The sequence below is a fragment of the Eleutherodactylus coqui genome, chromosome 6 (assembly GCF_035609145.1).
Source record: "Eleutherodactylus coqui strain aEleCoq1 chromosome 6, aEleCoq1.hap1, whole genome shotgun sequence".
Classification (NCBI taxonomy): domain Eukaryota; kingdom Metazoa; phylum Chordata; class Amphibia; order Anura; family Eleutherodactylidae; genus Eleutherodactylus; species Eleutherodactylus coqui.
In genome coordinates this window covers 170937219-170963758 of record NC_089842.1, presented here as the reverse complement: position 1 = coordinate 170963758, position 26540 = coordinate 170937219, and the positions used below count along the sequence as shown (strand labels likewise).

The 26540-nt window shown below is 44.3% G+C and overlaps 1 protein-coding gene across 1 annotated transcript in view; it reads left to right on the top strand.

Annotated features, from left to right (window-relative positions):
* The window catches only part of PRKCH (protein kinase C eta), a 161726-nt gene that overhangs the window by 80354 nt on the left and 54832 nt on the right, over nucleotides 1-26540 (top strand). The window contains exons 3-8 of the mRNA XM_066608201.1: nucleotides 570-720; nucleotides 3955-3989; nucleotides 14152-14240; nucleotides 15516-15645; nucleotides 21425-21552; nucleotides 23252-23386. Coding sequence (XP_066464298.1) covers nucleotides 570-720; nucleotides 3955-3989; nucleotides 14152-14240; nucleotides 15516-15645; nucleotides 21425-21552; nucleotides 23252-23386 — 668 coding nt within the window. The remainder of the gene's footprint in view (nucleotides 1-569; nucleotides 721-3954; nucleotides 3990-14151; nucleotides 14241-15515; nucleotides 15646-21424; nucleotides 21553-23251; nucleotides 23387-26540) is intronic.

The window sequence follows — 26540 nt, the reverse complement described above, 5'->3', positions numbered from 1 at the left end:
TTTCAGGAAGAGCCCATCAATGTTTTGTTTTTGTTTTTGCATAAACTTTTTTTTTAATTTTTTTTTTTATATATATATAAATGTTTTTTACTCAAAATGACAAGAAGAGTTAAGAAGGCAGTAAAAAGGAACAACTTCAGAAAATATGAGTGGATACTGTCAACGAATGGATGTGGATCCACTTTGCCACACATTGATTTGGGATGAATCTGGAGGCAGCACTGGAGGTAGACTTGCAGTCAGGCCAGGGCACCCCGTAATGCCATGAGTTTGAGTCAATAGACCCCCTTCCATTTGTTGGACTGGTAGAAGTCCAACTCCTGTGTACCCTTTTTATCCAAGAACAGATTTTCACTGACCCCCTTTAGAAAAGGGAGGTATCCGCACAAGCAGCGTCGCTCTCCTTTATTATGAGCTTTAAAGATCTGTATATATGCAGCACAAGACATGAAAGTAATATGCCGCTCTAAGATAGTCAGGAGCTACATCAGAGGTTCTCATAATGTGTCTACATGGCATCTGTATTCCTAGAATCTAATATGGTGCTTCCATTTATTTTCGATTTGTAGGAACACTGCGGGATGGGCGGCTGCTTAGGCACTTTACAAGGAAAAGGCAGAGAGCCATGAGACGAAGGGTGCACCAGGTGAATGGACACAAATTTATGGCCACTTATCTGCGTCAACCAACGTACTGCTCGCACTGTAAAGAATTTATTTGGTAAGTGTGACGGAAATTTGAGCCGGATTTATAGTTACACCATGTACACTGATCAGCCAGAAATTAAAGCTACTGAGGTTTGAATAAAATTGATTATCTTATCATGATATCACCAGCATTTACAGAGCAAGGTGATCGCTCAAACATTGAGCGATCACCTTGCGCTACGAGTGCTGGATGCAGAAGACAAGTGGGGCCACTTGTCTTCTGCATCCATCTGTTCTCTGTTTGGAGCGCCCGGCTGTTATACAGCCCACCGCTCTGAGCGGGGTATGAAGAACACCGCTGCACCGCTGTTCTTTTTACCATGCCTGTGTTCAGGGAGCGGGATACAGCTGAAACAATAGTATCAGCTGTATTCCGCTGTGAATTCCAGAAAAGGCTGATTATTGTCGACGATCAGCGAGAGCTTAAAGGGGTTGTCCCGAGGCAGCAAGTGGGTCTATACACTTCTGCATGGCCATAATAATGCACTTTGTAATGTACATTGTGCATTAATTATGAGCCATACAGAAGTTATAAAAAGTTTTATACTTACCTGCTCCGTTGCTGGCGTCCTCGTCTCCATGGTGCCGACTAATTTTCGCCCTCCGATGGCCAAATTAGCCGCGCTTGCGCAGTCCGGGTCTTCTTCTTTTCTGAATGGGGCTCCGTGTAGCTCCGCCCCATCACGTGCCGATTCCAGCCAATCAGGAGGCTGGAATCGGCAATGGACCGCACAGAAGCCCTGCGGTCCACGGAGACAGAGGATCCCGGCGGCCATCTTCAGCAGGTGAGTATGAAGACGCCGGACCGCCGGGATTCAGGTAAGCGCTGTGCGGGTGGTTTTTTTAACCCCTGCATCGGGGTTGTCTCGCGCCGAACCGGGGGGGGGGGTTTTAAAAAAAAAACAACCCCCGTTTCGGCGCGGGACAACCCCTTTAACGAAAACTGCACGATGTCAATGTAGTTACACACAACGAATATCACTCTAAAGACGGCTTTTGAGCGATAATCTTTGTTTCTAAATGGGCCTTAAATTGGGCAGCAAGTGAATGGGCAGCTCATGATTGATGTGCTGGAAGCAAAACAATGGACAAGCGTAAAATTCTGAGCATCTTTAACATAAGGCAAAATTGTGATAGCAAGATAACTGGCTCAGGGCATCCCAAAAATGGCAACTTTCATGATGGTACCGCTATGCAGTGGTTAATACCTACCAAAAGTGGTCCAAGGAGGGACATCACGAGATCCAGTGACAGGGTCCTGGGCACCCACTGAACCTTTCTGACATGTATTTGCTGGAATCATCAACAGCTTGAGACTACGAAGAGTAAGTGTGGCTGGAATCCCACTCCCATTATTTTTGCCCAGGTGTCCTGATGTATTTTTTTTTCAGTACTTTGCTTTTGTCAGGAATTTTAATGCATATTTAATAAAATTATCTTTTACTGGGGTACATACGAAAAGGGAGATGTACTTGCAGTGACCCACTAGCGTAACTATAGGGGATGCTATAAGACCTCTCTTCTCTATATAGGGAGCCCAGTACTATAAATAAAGCATCACAGTTGAGGACCCTGTTACAGGTTTTGCACTGGGGCCCAGGAGCTTCAAGATACGCCTTTGCAATGACCCACGAGCTTAGAAAATAAATACACAGAGCTAACTATCTAGGTCACATGTCAACTGCTACACTCCGACACCAAGCACTTTATACTGCTCCTCTTAGGGGTACATTCACATATAACGGAAGTGGTGCAGATTTTCTGCAGCGGAAAATCTGCACCACAAAACACATCTTTGGCGGAAATCTGCTGTAGATTCACTTTAAAATCTGCATCAAATGTTGCAAATTTTGGTGCACCAAAATATGCAGCACAAAATATGCTGTGGATTTTGACACAGATCGACACCAAAATACGCTACGTGTGAACATCCCTTAGGGTTTTTTTTGTTTTTTTTAATTTCAAATAAGAGCACATGTTAGTAATCCATAGATAGTATGATGAGCAATATTTAAATAAAATACATCCTGATAAGAGATGAGCGCGCATACTCGTTAAGGCGATTTACTCTTGAGAGCATCGCCTTTTTCGAGTACCTGCTGGCTCGTCCCTGAAGATTCGGGGGGGCCGCGGGGGGTTGCAGAGGGGATCGGGAGGGAGAGAGAGATCTCTCTCACTCTCCACCCTGCTCTCCTCCGCAGCCCCCCCCCCCCCCCGAATCTTCGGGGACGAGCCAGCAGGTACTCGAAAAAGACGATGCTCTCATGAGTAAATCGCCTTAACGAGTATGCTCACTCATCTCTAATCCTGATACATACTGAAACATTTTGACAATATAATATCCCTATGCTGTGTCTACCCTGCTATTCCATGGCAGAGTTGCCAACCTGATTTTTTTCGTTATTTCTAGTCAATTTTTTAAAAAAAATCAGACAGACAGCATTTTTTCTGAACACGTTGAAAATATAATGTATAAATATGGGCCCTTTTACAAGGAATAATTAATAATTCAGACTCTCGCTGGATCACAGGAATCAGAAAGATAATCGTTGAGTGTAAATGCTGCCAGCAACTGGATGACAAACGATGATCTGTTTGCTTATTGTTCTTCGTTCAGTTTCCACAGGCATACAACCCGAAGTACCATGAGTCTGTGTAAACAGAACGTCATTCATCTCAGATGCCCGTTTACAGTGTATGAAGACGGGCAGCCGGAAGCTATCTCCAACCCGCTCCACCTTCTTCCACTGAGTGATCCTTGCTTCTATGTGAAAGCACAGGAGCGATCATCGCTGGGACGAGCGTCGGGTTCTTGCCCGACAAACTTCCTGTATAAAAGGGTACTAATACACTTCTGCAGCCCAGAGTACTGATATGAACACATTAGCAGCATTCAATAAGAGCTTTAAAATTATGGTAATTGCAGTCCCAATAACCTGCACAAGCTCCTCCCACTTGGACCCATCAAATCTTATTTATGGACACTAAAAAAAAAGGCCCTGATTTTATGAACTGTCCAGGAGTTTACAGACAGTTGCTAACCCTGTTTCCTGGTAACAGACTACAAACAAACCCTGTGTAGTCTGATCCTGCAGTCATATTCCTTTTTGTCTCTTCCTACAGTAACCATGCGAACAAAGGTCTGCACGGATGGACATACCCTTTAAGTAGTAGACCCATGTGAAGGTGGTCTAACAGTCATGTCACGATTCTTTGCTTCTAACTTTAAACTTGTTTTATATTACAGGGGAGTGTTCGGCAAGCAGGGCTACCAGTGTCAAGGTAATGTAATAATTTTCACATCTCACCTTAATGGCACTTTGCCCTTGATAGGAATTGGAAACTTTGAACATAATGAACCGGAACAAACTTGTTCTGTAAGGTTTTGGCAAAATCTGCCTACAGGTGATTCCCTTGTTTGCAGTCTTTTTTAAGTGCGTATTACAGTGTTGACAGTTAAACAAGTCTATTATGCAAATCGCCAGATTAGAATATGTACAAGGAAGGAGCAAGTTTGTCAGGGATAGGAAGTGGCACATACATAACATAGCAACATTCACAACTGGCGTGATTACCGCTGTGGTTGAATTAAATCATCCTTTTTATGAGTTGAGTTTTGGGATGCCAGTCTAAGGTGGTTAGCTACACCCAGCCAATGGCTTGACCCTTGGGCTAATTCCCCACTAGCTTTTTTCTTTTTTTTGCTAGTGTTGCAGTTCCTCTAGAGAGTGGATTCCTCCACAGGTTCTCACCACGTAGTACCAAAGTGGATGGGAACCATCCACCAACCAGGAATGGGACCCATCTCTCCTAGGGCCCTATAATATCCACATGGTCTGACTTTATGGTACAGTGTATAAACCATAGCGCACAGGGATACTGGCATCTCCACTAGGCGATGGCAGCCAGGAAAGCGGCACGCCAACGAGTATGAAACATCATTGCTGCCAGTTTGCCAACAGAGATTAGTTGGGGACCTCTGGAGCTGTTTTAATCTGATCTGGTCACAGTTTACACACTATGATCACAATGATATCACTTAAATCTATAGATCTGGTGGTTGTTCCCCCTGAGGACACTGCAAGGCGAAACATGTCAGGGTGGCTATATCTTGGATTTTAATAAGGTTTTGGTGGTGCTGATTTACTAATCTCTACATAGGTTTTTGGAAGTTGGCCATGCAGGCCTATGTTTTAGTGTGTATATGCACAATTACGCACATGATACTAACTGATGATTGCTGGTCACATTGCACTGCTAGCATCATTTGCCCCTTTAATTTAAATATTATTCGATGTTGTCTTTGTCATTTTGGATAATAAAGTATCTACATGGTATGTTAGGGGGTATTACCTATGGGTATTTTTTGCCTTTTGGCAATTAGAATTGTGATGGTCTTAAACCATGTGCCAAACCACGTGTGTTTGATTGTGACCTGCCCACAGCTTTGTAGAGCAGCTATTTGCTGCACAGTTCTTGCAGGCAAAAACATTTTCATGCTTACCTCACCTCTAAATATTGTGTGTCCGAAAATCACTTTGCACATTTACAATTTGAAAGGGTTTTTCTGGGCAAATGTTATTGATGACTTCTCAGGATTGGACATTAATAGTTTAAAAGCTGGGGTCTGTTACTTGGAACCCCGGGTGATCACCTGATCTGGTGCTGGCTGTCAGTGCCACACTACACAGGGGCTGGAGCCAAAGATGCTCCTCTGATCCTTGTGTAGTAGCCAGCATTTATAGTACCCTGTTGGCCCGCCTCTAGCTTGGATACAAGAGGTGATATGGGCGGGCATGGAGGCATACAGGTTTTGTATGGTATCCTGCGACAGATCAGTCCCATTAGGGCCTCAGATGACAAGACTGTTCATCACATCACAACTCTAATCATTTCCATATCTGCCTGAGATGTAACTGCATGCTGAGTTTTGCACCAAAACAACAACTTCTGGGTGCTTGATTGTCTTTTACAAAGAGTGTAAAAGCATAGTATAAGAATGTCCTCTCCAAAATATTCATTGACCTGAATGTAAATAATACTCTATAACCGGTGTATTGTGGTAATGCTTCCCCCTCACCTGACAGACCCTGCAGCATCTCCATCCTTCCAACCTTAGTCACTTTCTCCTCTTTTTTTTTTTTTTCTCTTTGCCCTGCCAATTCATGTTTCCTCTCTCCATCAGAGTTTGTTAGGAACTAGTCGTGATTAACGCGAAGCTCTCCTTTCCAGATGATCCGCAGCAGCTGGGCCGTGTACAGTATTATACATACCCAACTTGCTACAGAATATTATTTTGATTATAAAAAGGTCTATATGAGTTTGGTCCGCTAGAAATGTAAGAGTGATGGAAGCATAGTAGGTGGTTGGGATAGTAGATTTCGGGCAGCTTTACAATCTTGGAAGCCTTTTATGCAAATCTCCTTTGCAGGAGAGACCAGTTATATATAACAATTACCTAATCAACTGAGCCAAGCTGCAGTCCCACCATCACTCAGCTGGGGATGCAGCCAAATTTGTAAATGGGCCTTCCCTTTAATTAGGATCCTCAGGTCAGTCTCTGATTGAATGACTCAAACTTGTTCTTCTGTACAGCAGCTAGGCTGAGATGTTTGACATTCATTTTCCAACTTGCTGCATAACCTCCTCCCTCCACAAACCCAAGCTGCCGCACTGAAAAGAGAGCTTTTGGTCAGTCTCACTTATTGATATGGAGCTCCCTATTCCTTGTCCAAGTCTTCAGCATGTAGGGTGTGTATTAAAAGGAACATTATACTCCCTATTGCAAACGATCAAGATTATTAGTCACCTTGACATTCCATGACCTGCAGAATATATACACACACAGAAGACAGACTTCTCATAGACTATTATAAAGGACAGAACGGATAGAAGTCTCATTGTGAGTGCATTGAATGTGACACTCAAGTTGTGGAAATATAGCAGAAGCCACTACATATGTCTGCGGTTAAAATAATTAGTAACGGAAGTTTCCAGTTCTTACAGGGCTGTGGTTAGCTTTAGAGCACATGGTGGAAACTGAAATTATTTTTGACCTGTTGTCAGACAACAACCCCTAACATTCTTCACTTCTTACACACAAACAAAACTGCTTCTCTAATGCCATATTACTTTTCTGCGGATTTGACGTGGAATCTGCACCAACACAGGTCCTCTAAACCCTGTTCCATTAGGTATGTAGGCCAGCAGACATAGATAGTGTATTCTGTAATTGTGTGAGAAGGGAAAATCCTTGTAAGTACTGGCATTGAGAAACTGATTAGAGATGAGCGAGCACCAAAATGCTCGGGTGCTCGTTGCTCGAGTCGAACTTTCCGCGATGCTCGAGGGTTCATTTCGAGTAACGAACCCCAATGAAGTCAATGGGCGACTCGAGCATTTTTGTATATCGCCGATGCTCGCTAAGGTTTTCATTTGTGAAAATCCGGGAAATTCAAGAAAGTGATGGGAACGACACAGAAACGGATAGGGCAGGCGAGGGGCTACATGTTGGGCTGCATCTCAAGTTCCCAGGTCCCACTATTAAGCCACAATAGCGGCAAGAGTGCCCCCCCCCCCCAAACAATTTTTACTTCTGAAAAACCCTCATTAGCAAGGCATACCTTAGCTAAGCACCACACTACCTCCAACAAAGCACAATCCCTGCCTGCATGACACTCCGCTGCCACTTCTCCTGGGTTACATGCTGCCCAACCCCCCCGCACGACCCAGTGTCCACAGCGCACACCAAAGTGTCCCTGCGCAGCCTTCAGCTTCCCTCATGCCACACGCTGGCCTCATAGCCACACCACCCTCATGTCTATTTATAAGTGCGTCTGCCATGAGGAGGAACTGCAGGCACACACTGCAGAGGGTTGGCAGGGCCAGGCAGCGACCCTCTTTAAAAGGGGCGGGGCGATAGCCCACAATGCTGTACAGAAGCAATGAGAACTCCAATCCTGTGCCACCTCCGTCAGGAGCTGCAAACGTGGGCATAGCAATGGGGAATCCATGTGCCACACAGTATTCATTCTGTCAAGGTGTCGCATAGCTCAATCCACACTGCAAGGGGAAAGCCGTCAGCGCTCTGCCCCCTACCCAAGTCAGTCAGTGTCTTTGTGCCAGATAGGTCAAACACCGCAATGGGAACTAAGTTTGCACCAGCAGCATAGGGGGGGGGGGGTCCTAGGAAGCCCAAGACATGAACAAAAAATTGATCTGAGCAGCCAAACATGGTAGACTTGCACCGCGCCCACGACATAGGCCTCGGCCCACAGCTTCAGCAATCCTAGGCAGGAAGCGGACTTTCACTGCACCCAGGACATAGGCCACTGCACAAACCCTCAGCAATCGCGTGCCTACAGCGGACTCCAATGCTAGCTTAGCTGTGCACGTCTCATTAGCGCTGTATTGCTCCTGTAGTTTGTCCCAATGCAGTGCCCCGGATAGTAGAGCTAACGTCAGATTAAATACAGCTGGGCTTTGGCCCACACTGCATGCCCCAGTCAGACTGGGGTTCTTTATAAGTAGACACAGGCAGGTAAAACTCCGTGTGGACCGACAGCATGGGTGGGTCCCAGGAAGCCACCGGCGTTACATAAATAAATCCCATTGCATTGCCCAGCACAGCTGAGCTAACGTCAGATTAAATGCAGGTGGGCTTCGGCCCACACTGCATGCCCCAGTCTGACCGGGGTTTTTAATACATAGACACAGGCAGGTACAAATCCCTAATGTGAAGTCCGTGTGGACCCAAAGCATGGGTGGCTACCTGGAACCCACCGGCGGTACATAAACAAATCCCATTGCAGTGCCCTAGACAGCAGAGCTAACGTCAGATTAAATACAGGTGGGCTTCGGCCCACACTGCATGCCCCAGTCAGACTGGGGTTTTTAATACATAGACACTGGCAGGTACAAATCCGTAATGTGAAGAGGTTACGTAGGAGGAGGAGGGTGTTTTAGTGGAGGAAGCATACACCGCCGCAGATACCAGCACCGAGCTGGGGCCCGCAATTCTGGGGGTGGGTAGGACGTGAGCGGTCCCAGGCTCTGACTCGGTCCCAGCCTCCACTAAATTCACCCAATGTGCCGTCAGGGAGATATAGTGGTCCTGCCCGCCTGTGCTTGTCCACGTGTCCGTTGTTAAGTGGACCTTGCCAGTAACTGCGTTGGTGAGGGCGCGTACAATGTTGCGGGAGACGTGGTCGTGCAGGGCTGGGACAGCACATCGGGAAAAGTAGTGGTGACTGGAAACTGAGTAGCGTGGGGCCGCCGCCATCATGTTTTTGAAAGCCTCCGTTTCCACAAGCCTATACAGCAGCATCTCCAGGCTGATCAATTTGGCTATGTGCACGTTTAACGCTTGAGCGTGTGGGTGCGTGGCGGCGTACTTGCGCTTGCGCTCAAACAGTTGCGCTAGCGACGGCTGGACGCTGCGCTGAGAGACATTGCTGGATGGGGCCGAGGACAGCGGGGGTGAGCGTGTGGGTGCAGGCTGGGAGACGGTCGTGCCTGTGTCCTGAGAGGGGGGTTGGATCTCAGTGGCAGGTTGGGGCACAGGGGGAGAGGCAGTGGTGCAAACCGGAGGCGGTGAACGGCCTTCGTCCCACCTTGTGGGGTGCTTGGCCATCATATGCCTGCGCATGCTGGTGGTGGTGAGGCTGGTGGTGGTGGCTCCCCGGCTGATCTTGGCGCGACAAACCTTGCACACCACAGTTCGTCGGTCGTCTGCACTCTCAGTGAAAAACTGCCACTTTGAGCACCTCGGCCTCTGCAGGGTGGCATGGCGCGAGGGGGCGCTTTGGGAAACAGTTGGTGGATTATTCGGTCTGGCCCTGCCTCTACCCCTGGCCACCGCACTGCCTCTTCCAACCTGCCCTGCTGCTGCACTTGCCTCCCCCTGTGAAGACCTGTCCTCAGTAGGCTTAGCAAACCAGGTGGGGTCAGTCACCTCATCGTCCAGCTGCTCTTCCTCCGAATCCTCTGTGCACTCCTCTTTCAGACTTACTGAAATTACTACTACCTCACTGATAGACAACTGTGTCTCATCGTCATCGTCCTCCTCACCCACTGAAAGCTCTTGAGACAGTTGCCGGAAGTCCCCAGCCTCATCCCCCGGACCACGGGAACTTTCCAAAGGTTGGGCATCGGTCACGACAAACTCCTCTGGTGGGAGAGGAACCATTGCTGCCCAATCTGGGCAGGGGCCCGAGAACAGTTCCTGGGAGTCTGCCTGCTCCTCAGAATGTGTCATTTTCATGGAGTGAGGAGGCTGGGAGGAAGGAGGAGCAGCAGCCAGAGGATTCAGAGTTGCAGCTGTGGACGGCGTAGAAGACTGGGTGGTCGATAGATTGCTGGATGCACTTTCTGCCATCCACGACAGGACCTGCTCACACTGCTCAGTTTCTAATAAAGGTCTACCACGTGGACCCATTAATTGTGAGATGAATCTGGGGACCCCAGAAACTTGCCTCTCTCCTAATCCCGCAGCAGTCGGCTGCGATACACCTGGACCAGGAGCTCGGCCTGTGCCCACACTCTGACTTGGGCCTCCGCGTCCTCGCCCCCGTCCACGTCCTCTAGGCCTACCCCTACCCCTCAGCATGGTGTATTACGAGTAGAGCAGAAACAGAACGCTGTAATTAAGTGTGCTGCTTATTGGCCTGTGGTTGGAGGCTGACTTCGCTTACGAAATGCACAGCAGAGCCAGGAAACAATAATGCGCACGCCTGTAGTGAGACGTAGGTGCGTATGACTGAGCTACTGGAATTCACAGCGCAGAACCAGTCAAGTGGCCAAAGGCCAGTGGTAAGCCTTAAGTATTTTGCTTTTATTTTTTTAAATGGTGAGGTGAAAAACCAGACAGACACTGTATGCAGCGTATATTATGTATACTGTTTCCCTCTGGCGGGATGACGGCGGTCATGTAACGGACACAGCAGAGCCAGGAAACAATTATGCGCAAGCCTGTAGTGAGACCTAGGTGCGTATGACTGAGCTACTGGAATTCACAGCGCAGAACCAGTCAAGTGGCCAAAGGCCAGTGGTAGGCCTTAAGTATTTTGCTTCTATTTTTTTAAATGGTGAGGTGAAAAACCAGACAGACACTGTATGCAGCATATATTATGTATACTCTTTCCCTCTTGCGGGATGATGGCGGTCATGTAACGGGCAGAGCAGAGCCAGGAAACAATTATGCGCAAGCCTACTGTAACGCTTAGCTGGGTATTAATTAGCAACTACTACCCCCAGCAGACACGCAGTAAACTGAAGACGGTCACAGGCAGCCCAAATATAGTATTTTTCACCAATTTTTTTGAAAAAGCCCACTGCCTATATAGCCAGTATACCTCTTTCCCTGTACCACTGTCCCTGCCTCACCAGTACTGCCCCTGTACTCTGTAAAATGACTGCAGACTGAGGACGCTATGGTCTGCACGCCCGATATACAAAAAAAAAATTGTGCAACACTGCTAAAAACAGCCTCAACAGTACTGCACACGGTCAGATGTGGCCCTAAGAAGGACCGTTGGGGTTCTTGAAGACGAATATAACACCTAACACTCTCCCTATAGCAGCTACAGCAAGACAGCACTTTCCCTGATCTCTGTCAGCGTGCATCTGTGGCGAGCCGCGGCCGGGGCAGATTTAAATACTCGGGTGTCATCTGATCTCCCCAGCCACTCACTGCAGGGGGGTGGTATAGGGCTGGAACGTCACAGGAGGAAGTTGTAATGCCTTCCCTGTGCTTCTATTGGCCAGAAAAGCGCGCACATTTCTCATGGAAGGAAATGTAATGGAGTCGAGCACCGCGTGGTGCTCGTCTCGAGTAACGAGCATCTCGAACACCCTAATACTCGAACGAGCATCAAGCTCGGACGAGTACGCTCGCTCATCTCTAAAACTGATATAAAGAGTACTTTGAAACTACCTTCTGCCACATTTACTGCTTTGTTTCTTCCTGGTGGTTTTAGCTGAGGCTCTGCTTGTTCAGATTGAGTTCTGTTTATAAGCACAATAGAAAGTCAGTACAGCGGTAACTAATTTACATTACTGGTCAAATGCATCATTTCCTTTTGAAAAACACAAATATTTTATAAAGCAAACATTACTGCCAATTCACTGGGACATTAATAAATACATCGCTATAAACATCTACAAGATGCTTAAGGGTAGTCAGAATAGGGGAGCTAAGAGATGGACAGCCTGCCATTCTAAGGCCGGTCTCACAGGAACAGATCTGAATTACGTACAGTTAGTCCCCGACTTACGAACTGGTTCCGTTCCAGGAGCCTGTTCGCAAGTCCATTTTGTTCGTATGTCCGATTCTATTACTTGAATGCACATTCAAGTAATACATCACAGAAGGGGAAATAAAAAATGAAAAACTGTCACAGAAAATGACCGTTACTTACTGACTGAGGAGGGCAGATAGATGCATCCTCTCACCATGCAGGTAGCTGACTACCAAATGGAGGAGCCAATAACACCTGTGCAGGACACCGATAAGACAGCCACGCACACTGCCTCCTGATAATGAGGGGAAGGGGCTGCTTGGCGTTTTCTCCCACACATAGTGGATACAGAGTGACAGACCATCCTGATATATGTAGTTCACCATGCAGACCAGCAACCTATTAATGGCACCATGATAATTCGGCGGGTTGCCCTGCATTTCCAACAGTGAACCACATTGGTACTGCCACCCTGGGCTCCCCCTGGAGTCTTAATGCCACACTGCATGTGAATGATAGATAATAAATGCAAGGCATTGGTTGGATGCTGGCCAAGATACATGAGCCCACTAACCACTTCACGGTTCCTTGCGTTGTAGTGGGTCCCTACACTAATATAAATGCATCACAGAAGGGGAAATAAAAAAATTAAAAACAATCACAGAAAACGGCCATTACTTACTGACTGAGGAGTGCATATAGATGCATCCTCCTCTCACCATGCAGGTAGCTGACTACCAAATGGAGGAGCCAATAACAGCTGTGCAGGACACCGATAAGACAGCCACTCACACTGCCTCCTGATAATGAGGGGGGTGGCTGCTTGGCGTTTTCTCCCACACATAGTGGATACAGAGTGACACTGTTCACTGTTGGAAATGCAGGGCAACCCGCCGAATTTGGAACTTCTGGGCTGCTACCGTATCTGCACTTGCCGCCTCTCCTGTCACCTTTATGTTATGGAGGTTATTACGTGCCTTGAAGCGATTAAACCATCCATGACTTGCAGTAAAGGTCACATCTGCTGCTTCTTCCCCATATTTTGTCTTTACATCTTCAAAAAGACTTAAAGCCTTCTCTTGAATCAGCATTAAGCTTAGTGGCTTTCTTTTCTGATGACCATCCTCCATCCAAATGCTCAGAAGATTTTCAAGTTCTTCTATGACTTTTCCACGTTTCTTGCTAATAATAGTGGAGTGCATAGACACTAAACTTCTCACATATTCCATGATCCTATCCTTGCTCTTCAGAATGGTACCGATGGTAGAACGATTCATCTGGTATGAGCGAGCAACATCAGACATCTTCTCACCACGCCCCACTCTTTTTATGATGTCAGTCTTTGTTTGCATCGTGATGGCCTGGCGTTTTTTAGAAATTCCAGCATCACCACTTCCTTTGCGCTTGGCACCCAAAATGTTTGGAGTTCACAACACTTGTTGTACTGAAACCACGTGGGTACAGTAAGAGAGAGCTACTGTTTGCGGCAGGCGCGGCTCCTGCTCGCTGCTGCCAGTAGTCTTCCGCCATGCGAATTAGCCTTAGGCGCTTGAGGACGACCTTGTTCGTATGCACTAAAATTCGTAACTCGAATGTTCGTATGTCGGGGACTATCTGTATTCCTTAATCGCCATCCGTGCAAATAATACACGGTCATTGAAATGCATGGACTTTCACCAGTTCACTTACATTTGCTGGTAGGAATTATGGATTCTAGAAGTGGAAGAAAAATCTCAGCACGCTCTATTTTACGGTGGATTCCACGCATATGGGCTCCATTGATCTCTATAGATGCATTTGATCCTCAAGTTTCTAGGAGGCCAGATACAAATGGAAGAAAGAAAGCAGGAATCTGTGGGTAGACAATGCAGGACAGATTCTGGGGAGCAACACACCATCCAGACTGTTGTCTGCAACTTCTGCTTGCCCACACGATCGTAACATAAGCTTTGTTGGAGGATTCCATCTAAATTAACAGTCACGAAAATTTGCTAAGGACTGCAGCGATAACTGAAGCATAAGAGGGGTCAAATATTAGAGCCATCCATAGTAAGCCTGAAAATCCATTTTGATTTTCTAATTACGCATTTGTTCTTTTTACTGCTAAAGTTCATATATCATTTTTAGTTTTTTTTCCCACTGTGAAAAATCTCCACAGAGAAACATGTGATTTAAATGTGTAATTCATGTCTCTTTCCTCTTCTCAGTTTGCACATGTGTGGTTCACAAGCGCTGCCACCAGTTGATCGTCACAGCTTGCACTTGCATGAACAGTGCAACTAAAGTGGAAAAAAAGGTGACTTATAACTATTGTTTTAACTGTTCTGCCCGTCTGCAGATCTTTTTCTACATCACCACATCCTGTGTCTCGTCTTCAAGCCCTTTTTAGGTCCAAAATCCCCGAGTACCTAATGATAGACATTGCACCTACATCTCTGGGTAGAGTTCTTATTATAGATGCTTGAAATACGTGACCATTGGAAGATATATTGTGGCTTCTATTTTTCTGTTGCTGCCATGTGCTTAAAACCTAAATTCACCCATGAGATGAAAATTTTGATGTGGTTGTAGTTAGCGGGTGTCATAGTGCCGAAAGTGCTGTGACTTTCAGGTTGTCTGCTGAGTCCAGGATGAAATTAGCATGGCGCCTTGGATCATGTGACGTGCAGGGTGGCGCATGCGCTGTGTAATTCAGTGCTGGACACTGAGAGAGTAGCATCTCCCACCGGTGCCAGCACTAATAGACTGGCGGGTAGTCTGGTAACCCAGTCAGCCTACCAGTTGTAAGGTATATAAACCAGCCTCTTGGCACTGGTTATACTGTTTGTATACTGGCCACACGTTGTACCACAGTTTTATCTAGTATAGTTCACAGTCATTTTAGTGTCCTGAATTAGTGTTTTTGTCAGTTTTGTACTTTTATTTAGTCTCTATGATTAGTGTAGTAGTTGCCCGTTAAAAAAAGCCCAACCTTCTGAGAAAGGCATGCAGATGGTGAAACTGGTCAGGGGGGCTTGATTTCGAACTTTTTAACAGCATTCGCTGCAGTATACTTCTGGGAATAATATTGCTACAACTAGTTATGATGCTGGCAATGTGATAAAACACGGAATAGGCGATGCGGCAGAAGTCAGTGGTATACTGATTTATAAATACAGTATCCAGTGTGCTTTAGGAAATTGAAAAGTATCACTGTCTAGCTAGATTAAATAGAGAATTGGTCTACACTGATGTCCACTGTTATGACAGGTATATTTTAATACATGTAGCAAAGTTACTTAGGAGGGCTAGTTGGTTTCATGGACTATTTAGAGTGTATTCTTTATGAATCTGGCGCACAATGCATTGTGGGAGAGACTGGTGCACCTCACATACAATGAGTCAGTTTTAAAAAATATCCCCCATTGTTCGTTATGTAGACTATTATTATAGAACCCCTGCCCCTGACTGATCTAGTTCCATTTTCACAGAGCCGCAGTTAGTTACTTTGTATCACCTATACAATTCTCTCTGAGCTAATTACAGCTACAGCAGCTGCAACACAAAATATAACAATATGTTTTGCTTTTAGATCTTTGAACAGAGATTTGGGATCAATTTACCTCACAAGTTCCGTGACCACAATTACAAAGTGCCAACGTTCTGTGATCACTGCGGGTCCTTATTATGGGGGCTAATGAGGCAAGGATTACAGTGTAAAAGTAAGTCAACGCCGCATAAGAAATAGTGCACTAATGTACTGTATGGGAGACAGTTTGTTACAAACTTTGGGATTTATCTGATTGTTGGGTTACAGCTGTACTAAAAAAACCCTGGAGTTTATAGAGGCTTTACTTATACTTCCAAAATAATGGAATTCTTCTTGACACTGACTTTCAAACTTTAGTATGTTGCACTATGTTCCATTCCAAGAACCTTAGCTCATAGTCTGCTGTGGTAATTCCTATCAAAAACAAAGGGAAACAGAACCAGTTATAAATCAATTGGATTCGTAACTAATCTGTAATTTCCTAATGGAAGCTATGACTATGGCGTGATCAGAGCCATGCTCCACTGTATGCCCCAAGCAATTCATGTTAGTTCCTGGTTCTCTAGTGCATCCTTCTCTGCAGAACGGACATCAACTGACTTATGTCCCATTTACACAGGACGAGAGTCGTCTAAACGACTGCATGAGTGGAATGCTGATGTCACTGCTAAGGTCGTTGGCATTCGAGCAGAGAGTGTAGACAAGCAGACTTCACCGCTGGATTGCAGGCTTCTCGCTCAGTGTGAAGTGCTGATTGAGAAGTACTTACACTCAATGAGAATCCCGTGATCTAGCGATGGTTTTTATGCTGACTGGAAGTCAGCGATAACGAGAAGTGAACAAATGGTAAAGATATTTTTGCATTAGCACGGGACTATTATCGCTCCATTTTGAATTTTGAGTGATAATCATCCTGTGTAAATGGCCCTTTACTCAAGGAATTACTCATAATGCAGTTCCCTAATTGAAAAACGTGTGTTTTCAAACCAGAGCTTAACTTTCACAAGACAGCCCTCACCTATACTATTGATGGCTGATATTGCTTGTTGAAGCTGTAGGCTATAAGGGGGTCTGTAGGAGCAACCAAGTATTGAGGTAGCAGTCCCCTAATGTTAAAGGGGCTGTCCAACTTACTCAATTTTTTTCTCAGCATATTCCCTATGTTTAAAAATGTAAAATCAGCATATACTCACCATCCTTGCTCCCTTCTAAAGGCTCATTTACACGCAAAGACAATCTTTCAAACGATTGAAAGATTAACAGTTTCAGCATTTTGCATAAAGTACTAATGGGCACTAATGCCCATTAGCACTTAATCAGCTTCATTTGCATGTAAATGAGCCTTCAGGAGCTGCTTGAGTTCTGCAATTAGCTCCTTTGTTCTTGCACAGACTGTCAGCTGAATACAATGTAATCAGCCACTCCTGTGCAGAAAACGTCATGCAGTCCCTGTTCTCTTCTCTGGCTGAACAATGGATTTTAAGCTCACCTTAAAATCATCATTTAGCCGAAGAGTAAATGATGGTAGCATTTACACACATTGATTATCGCTCATATGCCATCGTTTAAACGATTTTTGAGCTATAATAGTTGAGTGTAAATGGGGCTTAAGTCTAGCGCCACCAATCCATGTCTCCCCTCTGACATATTTACAGGCTGCAGCAGCCAATGAAGAGCTCAGTGATTGATCGATGAGCTCTTTCATTGGCTGCAGCAGCATATGATGTCATGTATACAGGCTGCTGCAGCCTGCAAACATTATGTCTGAGGGGAGATCCGGAGTGGTGGCACTGGACATAGCAGGTTGCTGGGGGTGTGGGTAAATATGAGCTAAGTTGAGAGCATGATGAGCGTGGTTTTAGTATGGGATCTAAGGGTTTCCATGCCGTGGTTGCTGCGACGCACAGGTGTTAAGTGTGTTGCAGAAAGATCTGAGACTGAAAGCTAACGCGGAATGTGCTGAGGCGAAGCAGTGAGTAGTTGTGCGTGAAGATATCATGTCCAACATTGTGGAGTACCCCTGAAGACTGCTGCCCCTAAAGGCTGGAGGTGTTGTGTACACAGGGAGTACAGACTGCTGAGGAAGTAAATGTACTTTGACCTGGCCAAAATCGGAGCCGAATAAGTGCAATGCACAGTAAGCTCAGAGGCCTGGGGCCCCCACTATTCCTGCACCAGATCTCTCACATGTTATACCTCACTATTCAAAGTATTAAACATTTTATAAACTTTGTACTCCCATGCCTCCCTCTTTGGGATTGGAAGTTGCCTTTTAATATAACAACCCCTATGTTCTATGTTGTGTGCTTGGCTACAAAAATGCTCAGACACAAATGGGTCTTTCCTTAATTGTGGGGGCGATGAGACCTCATCTTTGCCTTAAGTTTAGTCTTGTTTCTCCAACATAAACACCCCCAGTAGGACATGTGGTGCTCAGAATCAGATACACGGCATTAGATGCAGAACATTTGACTGCCCCAGGAATGTTCTAGTCCTCCAGTGCGTTGGGCATCTGTATTCTGTCTGCGGTCAGTGCATGTGAGAAGGTTTTGCAACTCTTTAAATTGCAGGGAAATGTTCATTTTTTGTGTTTCTGATCATAAAGTTCCACAAAATTTGGAAGTTGTCTGTATAACAGCAGGAGAGGATCTGGGAATATGACTTTCAATCAGTCACCCTTGTGGAGGGTATGATGGAGTTTCCTTGCAGGTTTTCCTTAATACCTCTAGCTGGAAAGTGTAAGTCACTACCAAAGGACACAATTGTTTTGTTCTCTGTTTCTCGGTATCAATGTAGTTGGCTTTTGTGTATCCTGGTGGCTCTGGTGATTTGGTCATCAATTAAGGTGGGATGGTAGTCCTGATTTAAAAATGTCCTTTTAAGATTATGTAAATGTACGTCTCTGTCTCTTAGACTAGAGCAGATCCAGTTATACCTGATAGCCTGGTTGTTGACGATGGACTTTTTAATGTGTTTGGGGTGGAAGTTGTCCCACCTTAGCTATGTAGGTCAATCATTTGGTAGAGGGATGTCTGTATTGAGTTGTTTTGGAATTTTTATGGAAGTGTGAAGACAGTTAATTTCTTTATCTGAGTAGCACATGGCAGGTTTATGATGGGGTGAAGTTGCTTGAAACTTTTCATGGAATTTTATTATTTCTTGTTTAGAGTCAATCCAGATGATTACGATGTCATCAGTGTAGTGGAAGTAGGCCAAAAGTGGAGCAGGAAGTCAGCCTTTCCATGGCATAACTGTAAATTGGCTTCCAGTGAGTTGAAGATACATGTTTGCCAAAAGAGACATAAGTGTGCATAAGAATGCATTTTATGAGTTATAGCACTAATTCAGAAGCATTTTTTTTACAATGTTTAGTTATTTAACTACAATGTCTTAAGGCCCATTTACACACAAAGATAATCTTTATGTTTTACATAAAGTACTAATGGGCACTAATGCCCATTAGTACTTTATCAGCTTCATTTGCATGTAAAGGAACCTCTAAGGGCTGCTTGCAGAACTCAGCAGGAGGTCTGAGCTCTGCAATTAGCTCCATTGTTCTGGCATGGGCTGCTAGGAGAAAACAATGTTATCTCTAGCTCCCATGGAGAACACGGCTTGTGGTCCGAACAATGGTTTTTAAGCTCACCTAAAAAATATTGTTCAAACAAAAAGTGCACGATGGTAGTGTTTACACGCATCAATTATCGCTCATATGCCATTGTTTTAAAGTATTTTGAGCAATAATCATTACGTGTAAAAGGGCTTTTAGACTCTTTGCAAACAGGACAACCACTATAAAGCTTGCTTGGATGTTTTTATACTTAATTCAAAATACATTGAAGAAAGCTACAACCACTGCTGAATTCAGCCTCCTCCCATAATGGAGCCACTACCAGATGTCTTGGCTTCCAGAGCAGAATCAGGGGGCCACAAATCTGATGGGGGAGGGCTTGGATGTGGTAACCCTACATATCAGACAATTAAGTTTTTAAGGTTGCAAAAGTACTCTAAGGCCCAATGTCCACAGGCGGATGTAATTTGCGGAATCCGCACGGGTCACCCATGTGGGAGATCCGCAATTCAAAGTGCCCATAGGGGAGGATTGGCATCCCCAACTGAATTTAGGCATGTGGATTTGATTTGCAGACCATCTGGTGCGGAAAACGAATCGCAGTGCGGATTCCGTGCAGACAGACTCAATAAAAGTCAATGGGTGCAGACGATCCGCAGTGCATCCGCAAATACAATTGCGGATGCACTGCTGATTTGAAGGTTAAATCAAATAGAGAGGTGGGAGAAAGGCTGTGAGGTGGGGTTGCGGATGTTTTTTTCCCCACAAATAATCCGCAGTACATCCGCACGGGAAAACCATTACATCAGCCGTCTCCCACAAATGGTTTCCGCAGGTCTCCTGCTGCGTAAATCCACATGCGGAATCCGATCCGCCTGTGGACATGAAGCCCAAATGTCAGCTTTTATGGGCAATGTAAATTCTTGCAGTGTTTTCATTGGATGCTGTGTCGGCTTGCAAATTAGACATCCCCTTATTTCAGTTTAGCATGCCCTAATGGGGTCTATTCCGAGGGGTTATAAGAAACATAGAGGCCTTCCAACAATATAGAGGCCTATTTGTAATTCGGCTTTTATCTCTGTGATCCATTTGCTGGGTGGATTTCCAACTCCAAATTTAATAATGTAAATATTTTAAATTACTTTCTGATCTTGAGTTGTAATTACACGGGGCTGAATGTAATCTCTGTCTTCTATGGGATGAAGTTAATCCCAAAGCTCCTTTATTATAATTTTCATTCAATTTATGTACATTATCTCACAAGTATTACAAGAAAAACTCATATTACAATCACCAAAGAGTAGAAATAGCTACGTGCGGTACAAGAAATCTCCCAAAACATTCAAGAAGCGGGTGGATGAGCTGTAGCAGTCACTCTCTCATGAGAGATTAAAGGAATTGTACACTTGTGTCCTTTTCGTTAGAAGGCTGATCACAGGGTATCCCACTGCTGGAACGCTCAAAGATCACCAGTACTCTGGTAAATGGACTGTGTACCAAGCAACGGCCCCATTATATAGCCTTAGTCACTAAGTGTTCCCAGGATGGGTTCAGATTTTTATTCTGACCTCGTCCTTTGCATTCTCTCATATTTTGGGAATGGGAATGTTATTACCTCCTTATAGTGGCCGGCGCTTGTAATTGTAGGCATGACTCCCATTGATTTCAGCTCAGCTGAGGTTATCAATAGTATTTCCCTGGAAAAGCCCTTTAAAATTTGCAGTAAAATGTGTAAACACAATACCAGTGAGATTTTTAGAAACTTTCTTTATACTATTTGAAAATATTTAGATTTGCTATTTTGTATTAGGTATTTATATATGTATGTTTTAAATATGATCTTAATTAAATGCAAAACTTGTTGCATATTACCTTATAATAGGAATTTATAGGATATTTCAAAACTTTCCTAAACATATGTTCTACTCATCTAAGCACCTATTTATCAAAAACATTGATAGGATGTGGAAACGGCAATAGAAAATCAGTTGGGCCTCATGCACACAGCACGCACGGAATTCGCCCGTGCCCGCTGCCAGCGACCCTGCTTACCTGTCATTTCTTCTTTTCTTCTGTACTGCGGATGTGCCGCTGGCACACATGCACAGCACAAATTTCCCTGTGCCATAACTAGGCGATGACACGGATCCCGCAACACTTCTGCAATCCTTATTCTGCACATGCTCATTGGTGAAGCTCCTTCTCTACAGACCAGAGGAAGAAGGCGCTGGGTTGTGGGTATGCCTGCACTCAAAAGTCACATATGAAGGAGTCAGAGGTCTAGTTTACCAACTCCACACCCCTGATACAAAACTCCTGTAGCTATACAATGGAATTCAATGTAATGCTGAATTACTAAACGTATTGTTTCTTCTTGTAGTATGTAAGATGAATGTGCACAAGAGATGTGAGGCCAACGTGGCTCATAACTGTGGGGTGAATTCAGTGGAGCTGGCCAATGCATTGGCTGGAATGGGTCTGCAACCTGGGAACATTGCTGTCACACGGGTAAGACATAAAATGATTAATGATTTAACAACCAGCATGGAAAGTATGTATTTTGTATGGCAGGTAGACTTTTCTGGCAAACAGGAGTCTAGGTTGCTACGTGTCACAAATATTGCAAATCCACTTTCAGGTGAAATATCCTTTTAAAGCGTACATGACTTTTCAGAATCCGCTGCTATTTCTGTCCATTATTTGGCTTGTTTCCTACATGCTTTACCAGTTTTCCCCCTGCAGGCTGCATCTCTGATTTTCAGTTTCTTGAGCTGGTGGGAGGAGACTGTCGTTAGGATGTCTCCATAGAGTGCACATTGAAAAAATTATAGATTCTGCTCCCTAACTGTGTGTAACACACACACACACACACACACACACACACACACACACACACAAATAACATTGTCAGCGAGGACACTAGTAAAGTACTGAGCAGTGGAGATGTGAATACACTAAATAACTCCCTATTAGCTCTAATAGCACATCAGAGTGAGGCTTTACTTTTCTCCTCCCCCGGATGATAACAGGATCGCTGATAACATTGCATTCAGCTGCAGTTCCGTGGCAGAACAAAATAGCTGTATGCAGAGAACAGACCACCTGCTGTTCTCTGCATGCAGATCCTGAGGCTAATCTACATGCAAATGAAGCTAATAAGCTACTAATTGGCATTAGTGCCCATTAGCAGTTTATGCAAAATGATTGCTCAAACTGTCATTCTCCCTATCTTTTGAACGAATTTTTAGTGATTATCTTTGCGTGTAAAACGGGCTTAAGGGTCCTTTTACATGGCTCAATTTGCTTTGCATTGCAGATTGCATTAACGCTTGTTAATGTGTTTGTCCCCAATACAGTGCTATTGTTGGCAGCACATCCCACATTCACATGGATAGTTGTGCTGTTGACAATGGTAATTGTTTGCTTGCACAAAAGATTCTATTACCAATAGAGGAGTGCTTACTTTTTCATTGGTTGCTCAAGTGCAGCTTTATACTGGCTAATGATCAGGGACAAAATATTCCTACAAAGATTCCTGTCTGATCATCAGCCCATGTAAATGCCCGTTTACAGTATGCAGAAGTGAATGGAGAGAGCTGTACATACATGGCCACCTTTCCATTCATTCTTTGTTTGGATGGTTGAGAGTCTTAACGTAGGTATGCGTTTCAGAGCCAGGATCTGCATCTATCAGGCATTTATGGCACATCCTGTGAGAATACCACTTTAATGCTGGGTGTATTTTTTTTTACTTCTTACTCTAGCGAGAACAAGGTTTAATTACTGTATAAACCAAAGGTAGTTTTAGGACTGGCCACAAGGTGGCAGTATTGGATAGCTTTATTGATATCCTGAAAATTTCAAAGTAAGCAGAGTGGAGCCATGGAAGCAGTTGGTTATTAGTAGTTTGTTCTAGTTTTGCTGTAACAAACAGGAAGATTCCACCTAAAACCAAAATAAGCACGTGTGTTTAGTGTTCAAATACGAAGTTCAGCCATTTATATAGTTTATGTAGTTCTAGATCAGCACTGTTAGCAATGTGCGTTTATTCACTATACAAATCTTGCTTGATCTCTATAATAAATTCTCCTTTCAGATTCCTCATACAGAACAAACAAGTAGCTCACAATGTAAATATTTGGTGGATTCATTAATTTTAGTATTTATATATAAAAGTCAGTAAATAACTTTTCGTTGTATTTTATAGCATTCCGAAAACAGTTCTACCAAATCAGAAAATGGCTCGGAAGAAGATTCTCTTTCCAACACCTCCTCGCAGTACAAATTTGGAATTGAGGATTTCGGCTTCATCCGTGTACTGGGGAAAGGCAGCTTTGGAAAGGTTGGTATAACTTTCCAGACCAGGAAACTTACTGGACATTTTAGTAGAGTAACGGCATTTGTAAAAATTTCATGCTGCAGTTTTCTAATTACGTAAGTTATTACTCAAAGCGACCCTCCAGTCCCGGGTAACATTCTGTCCAGGGATCAGAGTGACTTATGTTACCTGCTATTTGTCTTCTGTGCCATGGCCACTAATATCCACCGGTTTCATGTCCTGCCTTCAGTCATCCAATATGGCTGCTGCAATCTTTCGACTACTGAATCCATACAGCACATTGATAGTGATTGACTACTGATGCGCTATACCTGCTCTTTGGCCAGCATTACTCACATGATTGTGGCAGCCATCTTGGATGGCAGAAAACGGCACCCTAAATTGGTGGTAATTAAAAAAGGAGGAGCAGATTTGGGGATTTCATTACAAGCAAACTACAAAAGACGAGTACACAATTCGCACATCACTGAAAAGAGGAAGGTTAAGCTTTTCATGACATGCCAGTAAGTTCCATTTTTTGCCACGCTGCAGCGCTGCTTCTTGTATACAATCTATAGTAAAATGGTGACGCCACATGAGAAATCGTTTTATGCGCTTCAGTTTGCTAAGTGTTAATTCATTGTTCGAGTGCAATACGAATTTTAGAGTCGATTCCAAAACCAGCCGCCTCGTCTCAAGCTTATTTATAAGTGGCACAGAAAATTTTTCGACCTTGGTTGCATATCCATACGCACCTCAGGAACCATAAAACTGTATATGAGACACTCAGCGTAGCAATATTGCAGAAAATTAAACTTACTGGTATGTCATAAAACTTTGAACCTTCCTCTTCTCGATGTGCAGATTGTATACCTGTCTTTTGTAGTTTGTAATGAAATCCCCAAATCTGCTCCTTCTGTTTGAATAACCCTCTTTTGAAGAACAAAGTCTTGCAAGAGTCTTGAGACTTTTATCTCCTTCTGGTCTGCCCTTTTTCATGTCTGGGGAATGGGTGAAGGACAGGGAGGGTTAGGTTATGTGGTGGTGTTTTAACTTGCTTGATTTCCCACTACAGACAAACATCCCCCCCCCCAGAAACTGCTGGTCTCATTGGCTGAGCGCTTTGACCAATCCACGGTGATGAAGGAATCCTTTGCCATAGCTGTCACAGCTGTGGCAGAAGTTCGTGATGTACTCCCTGTGTGTTCAGTGGGGCCGGCGCTGCTGCCGCTGGACCCATTGAAAACAATGAACGATGGCAGCGTTTTGGGTAAAAGCCCTTTTTCAAGCTGCACAGAAAAATTATACAAAATGTTAGAAAAGATACTTCATGTGCGGAGAAAATACGCAGTAGCCTCAACTAGAAACACGACCACCGTGTGTGTGTGTGTGTGTGTGTGTGTGTGTGTGTGTGTATGTATGTATGTATGTATGTATGTATATATATATATATATATATATATATATATATATATATATATATGTATGTGTATATATATGTATATGTGTGTGTATGTATATGTATGTATATATATATATATATATATATATATATATATATATATATATATATATATATAAAACACAGACACGCACGAGGGGAGGCTGTTGAGTATTAAGCTAGAAAGCTGAAACTGCCGCACTATTCTACATGTTCCCCCAGGATGTCGATGCCCCTGTGGCATCGCCTGCCGTTTTTTAAGTCCCTGCAAATAGAATTCCTCCGACTGCTGGTCAGCCCGCTCATTTGCAGCATTAGTTGCCTCCACTGGCAACTAATTGCCAAACCGCTGTCCCTTTAGGTGTTTTTTGGGATTGGGGAACAGATGATATACGGAGCCAGGTCGGGCGAATAGGGTGGATGGGGCATCAGCTGAAAGTCTAAGGAGGTCATTTTTGTAATACTGGCCCTTGCAGTGTGTGACGGGGCATTGTCATGTAACAGGATGACACTTTTGCAGAGCTTTCCTCAATGTTTTTCCTTAATATTTTGCCTCAGCTTTGTCAATACTGAATAGTAATATGTTGCATTGATGGTTGAACCCTTTGGGAGGTCCACTAGCAGAACTCCCTTCTTATCCCAAAAAAATGGCTGCATTTGCTTCTGCCCAATCTTTGCACATGGAACTACTTTGGCCTGGGGGAACCCCTGTGCCTCCATTCCTTAGACTGTTCCTTTGTCTCTGGACCATAACCGTAGATCCACTTCTCATCACCAGTTTGTCCAGGAAATCTGACTCATTTCTTGCAAAATGTTCCAAAACAGCCACCGATGTCTCCACACATCTCCTCTTCTATTCAGGTTCCTATTGGCTGTAGGCTTTCTCATTCCCACGTCGTCGTGGATAATGCCACCAACTCTCCCACGTGATCCCCAGATATGTAGCAATACTTTTGGCTGATATTCGGCGGTCCTCCATGATCATGTCATGGATGGCTTTCACATTTGCAGGCAAGTAGACAGAGACAGGCCTTCCACTGGGTTTCTCACAACACCAAAATGGCCAGTTTTAAAATTTACAACCCAACGTTTAACTGTTTCATATGAAGGGCCACGGTCACCCAAAGCTTGTGACATTTCATCATGGATCTGCTTTACACCGTTCCCTTGGAGAAACAGGAACTTGATTATGTCCTATGCTCTTCCACACTGAACATCTTTGGAGATGCTGCCATGTTCACTTTGGACCAGAAAAAAAAAGATAAGTTAAAATCATAGGTAGTTGATTTTTGCATCATTGAATATAGACAAATATACAAGTACACCCTGCGATTTACAGCTTCCTAGCTCAATTTGTTCTGGGTAAGGATCAATACTTATCAGCACTCCCTCCTATATATTTCATAGTCAAACCAAAGGATATCGTTCTAAAAACAGCAATGAAAGCTAAAAAAAACTGAAAATGAAAGATCATTAAACAGAGCAGAGAGGAATGGCAGGGGAAGGTGGATGAACAGAGGAGAGGGTAAGCGGTGAGACCAAGTCAAAAGCTAGAAGAGTAGAACCAGACAAGAGGAAACCACCAGGGGGACACAGGACCACAGTGAGCCAGTTACTATCAGGATCCAACACGAGAAGGGCGCCATGGAGATTACCTAAAGGAGCCTAAGGAAATGGGTCCAGAATCGCCAGGGAATGAAGACGGCAGCGCCATCTGCAGAACAAAATATTTTGTCT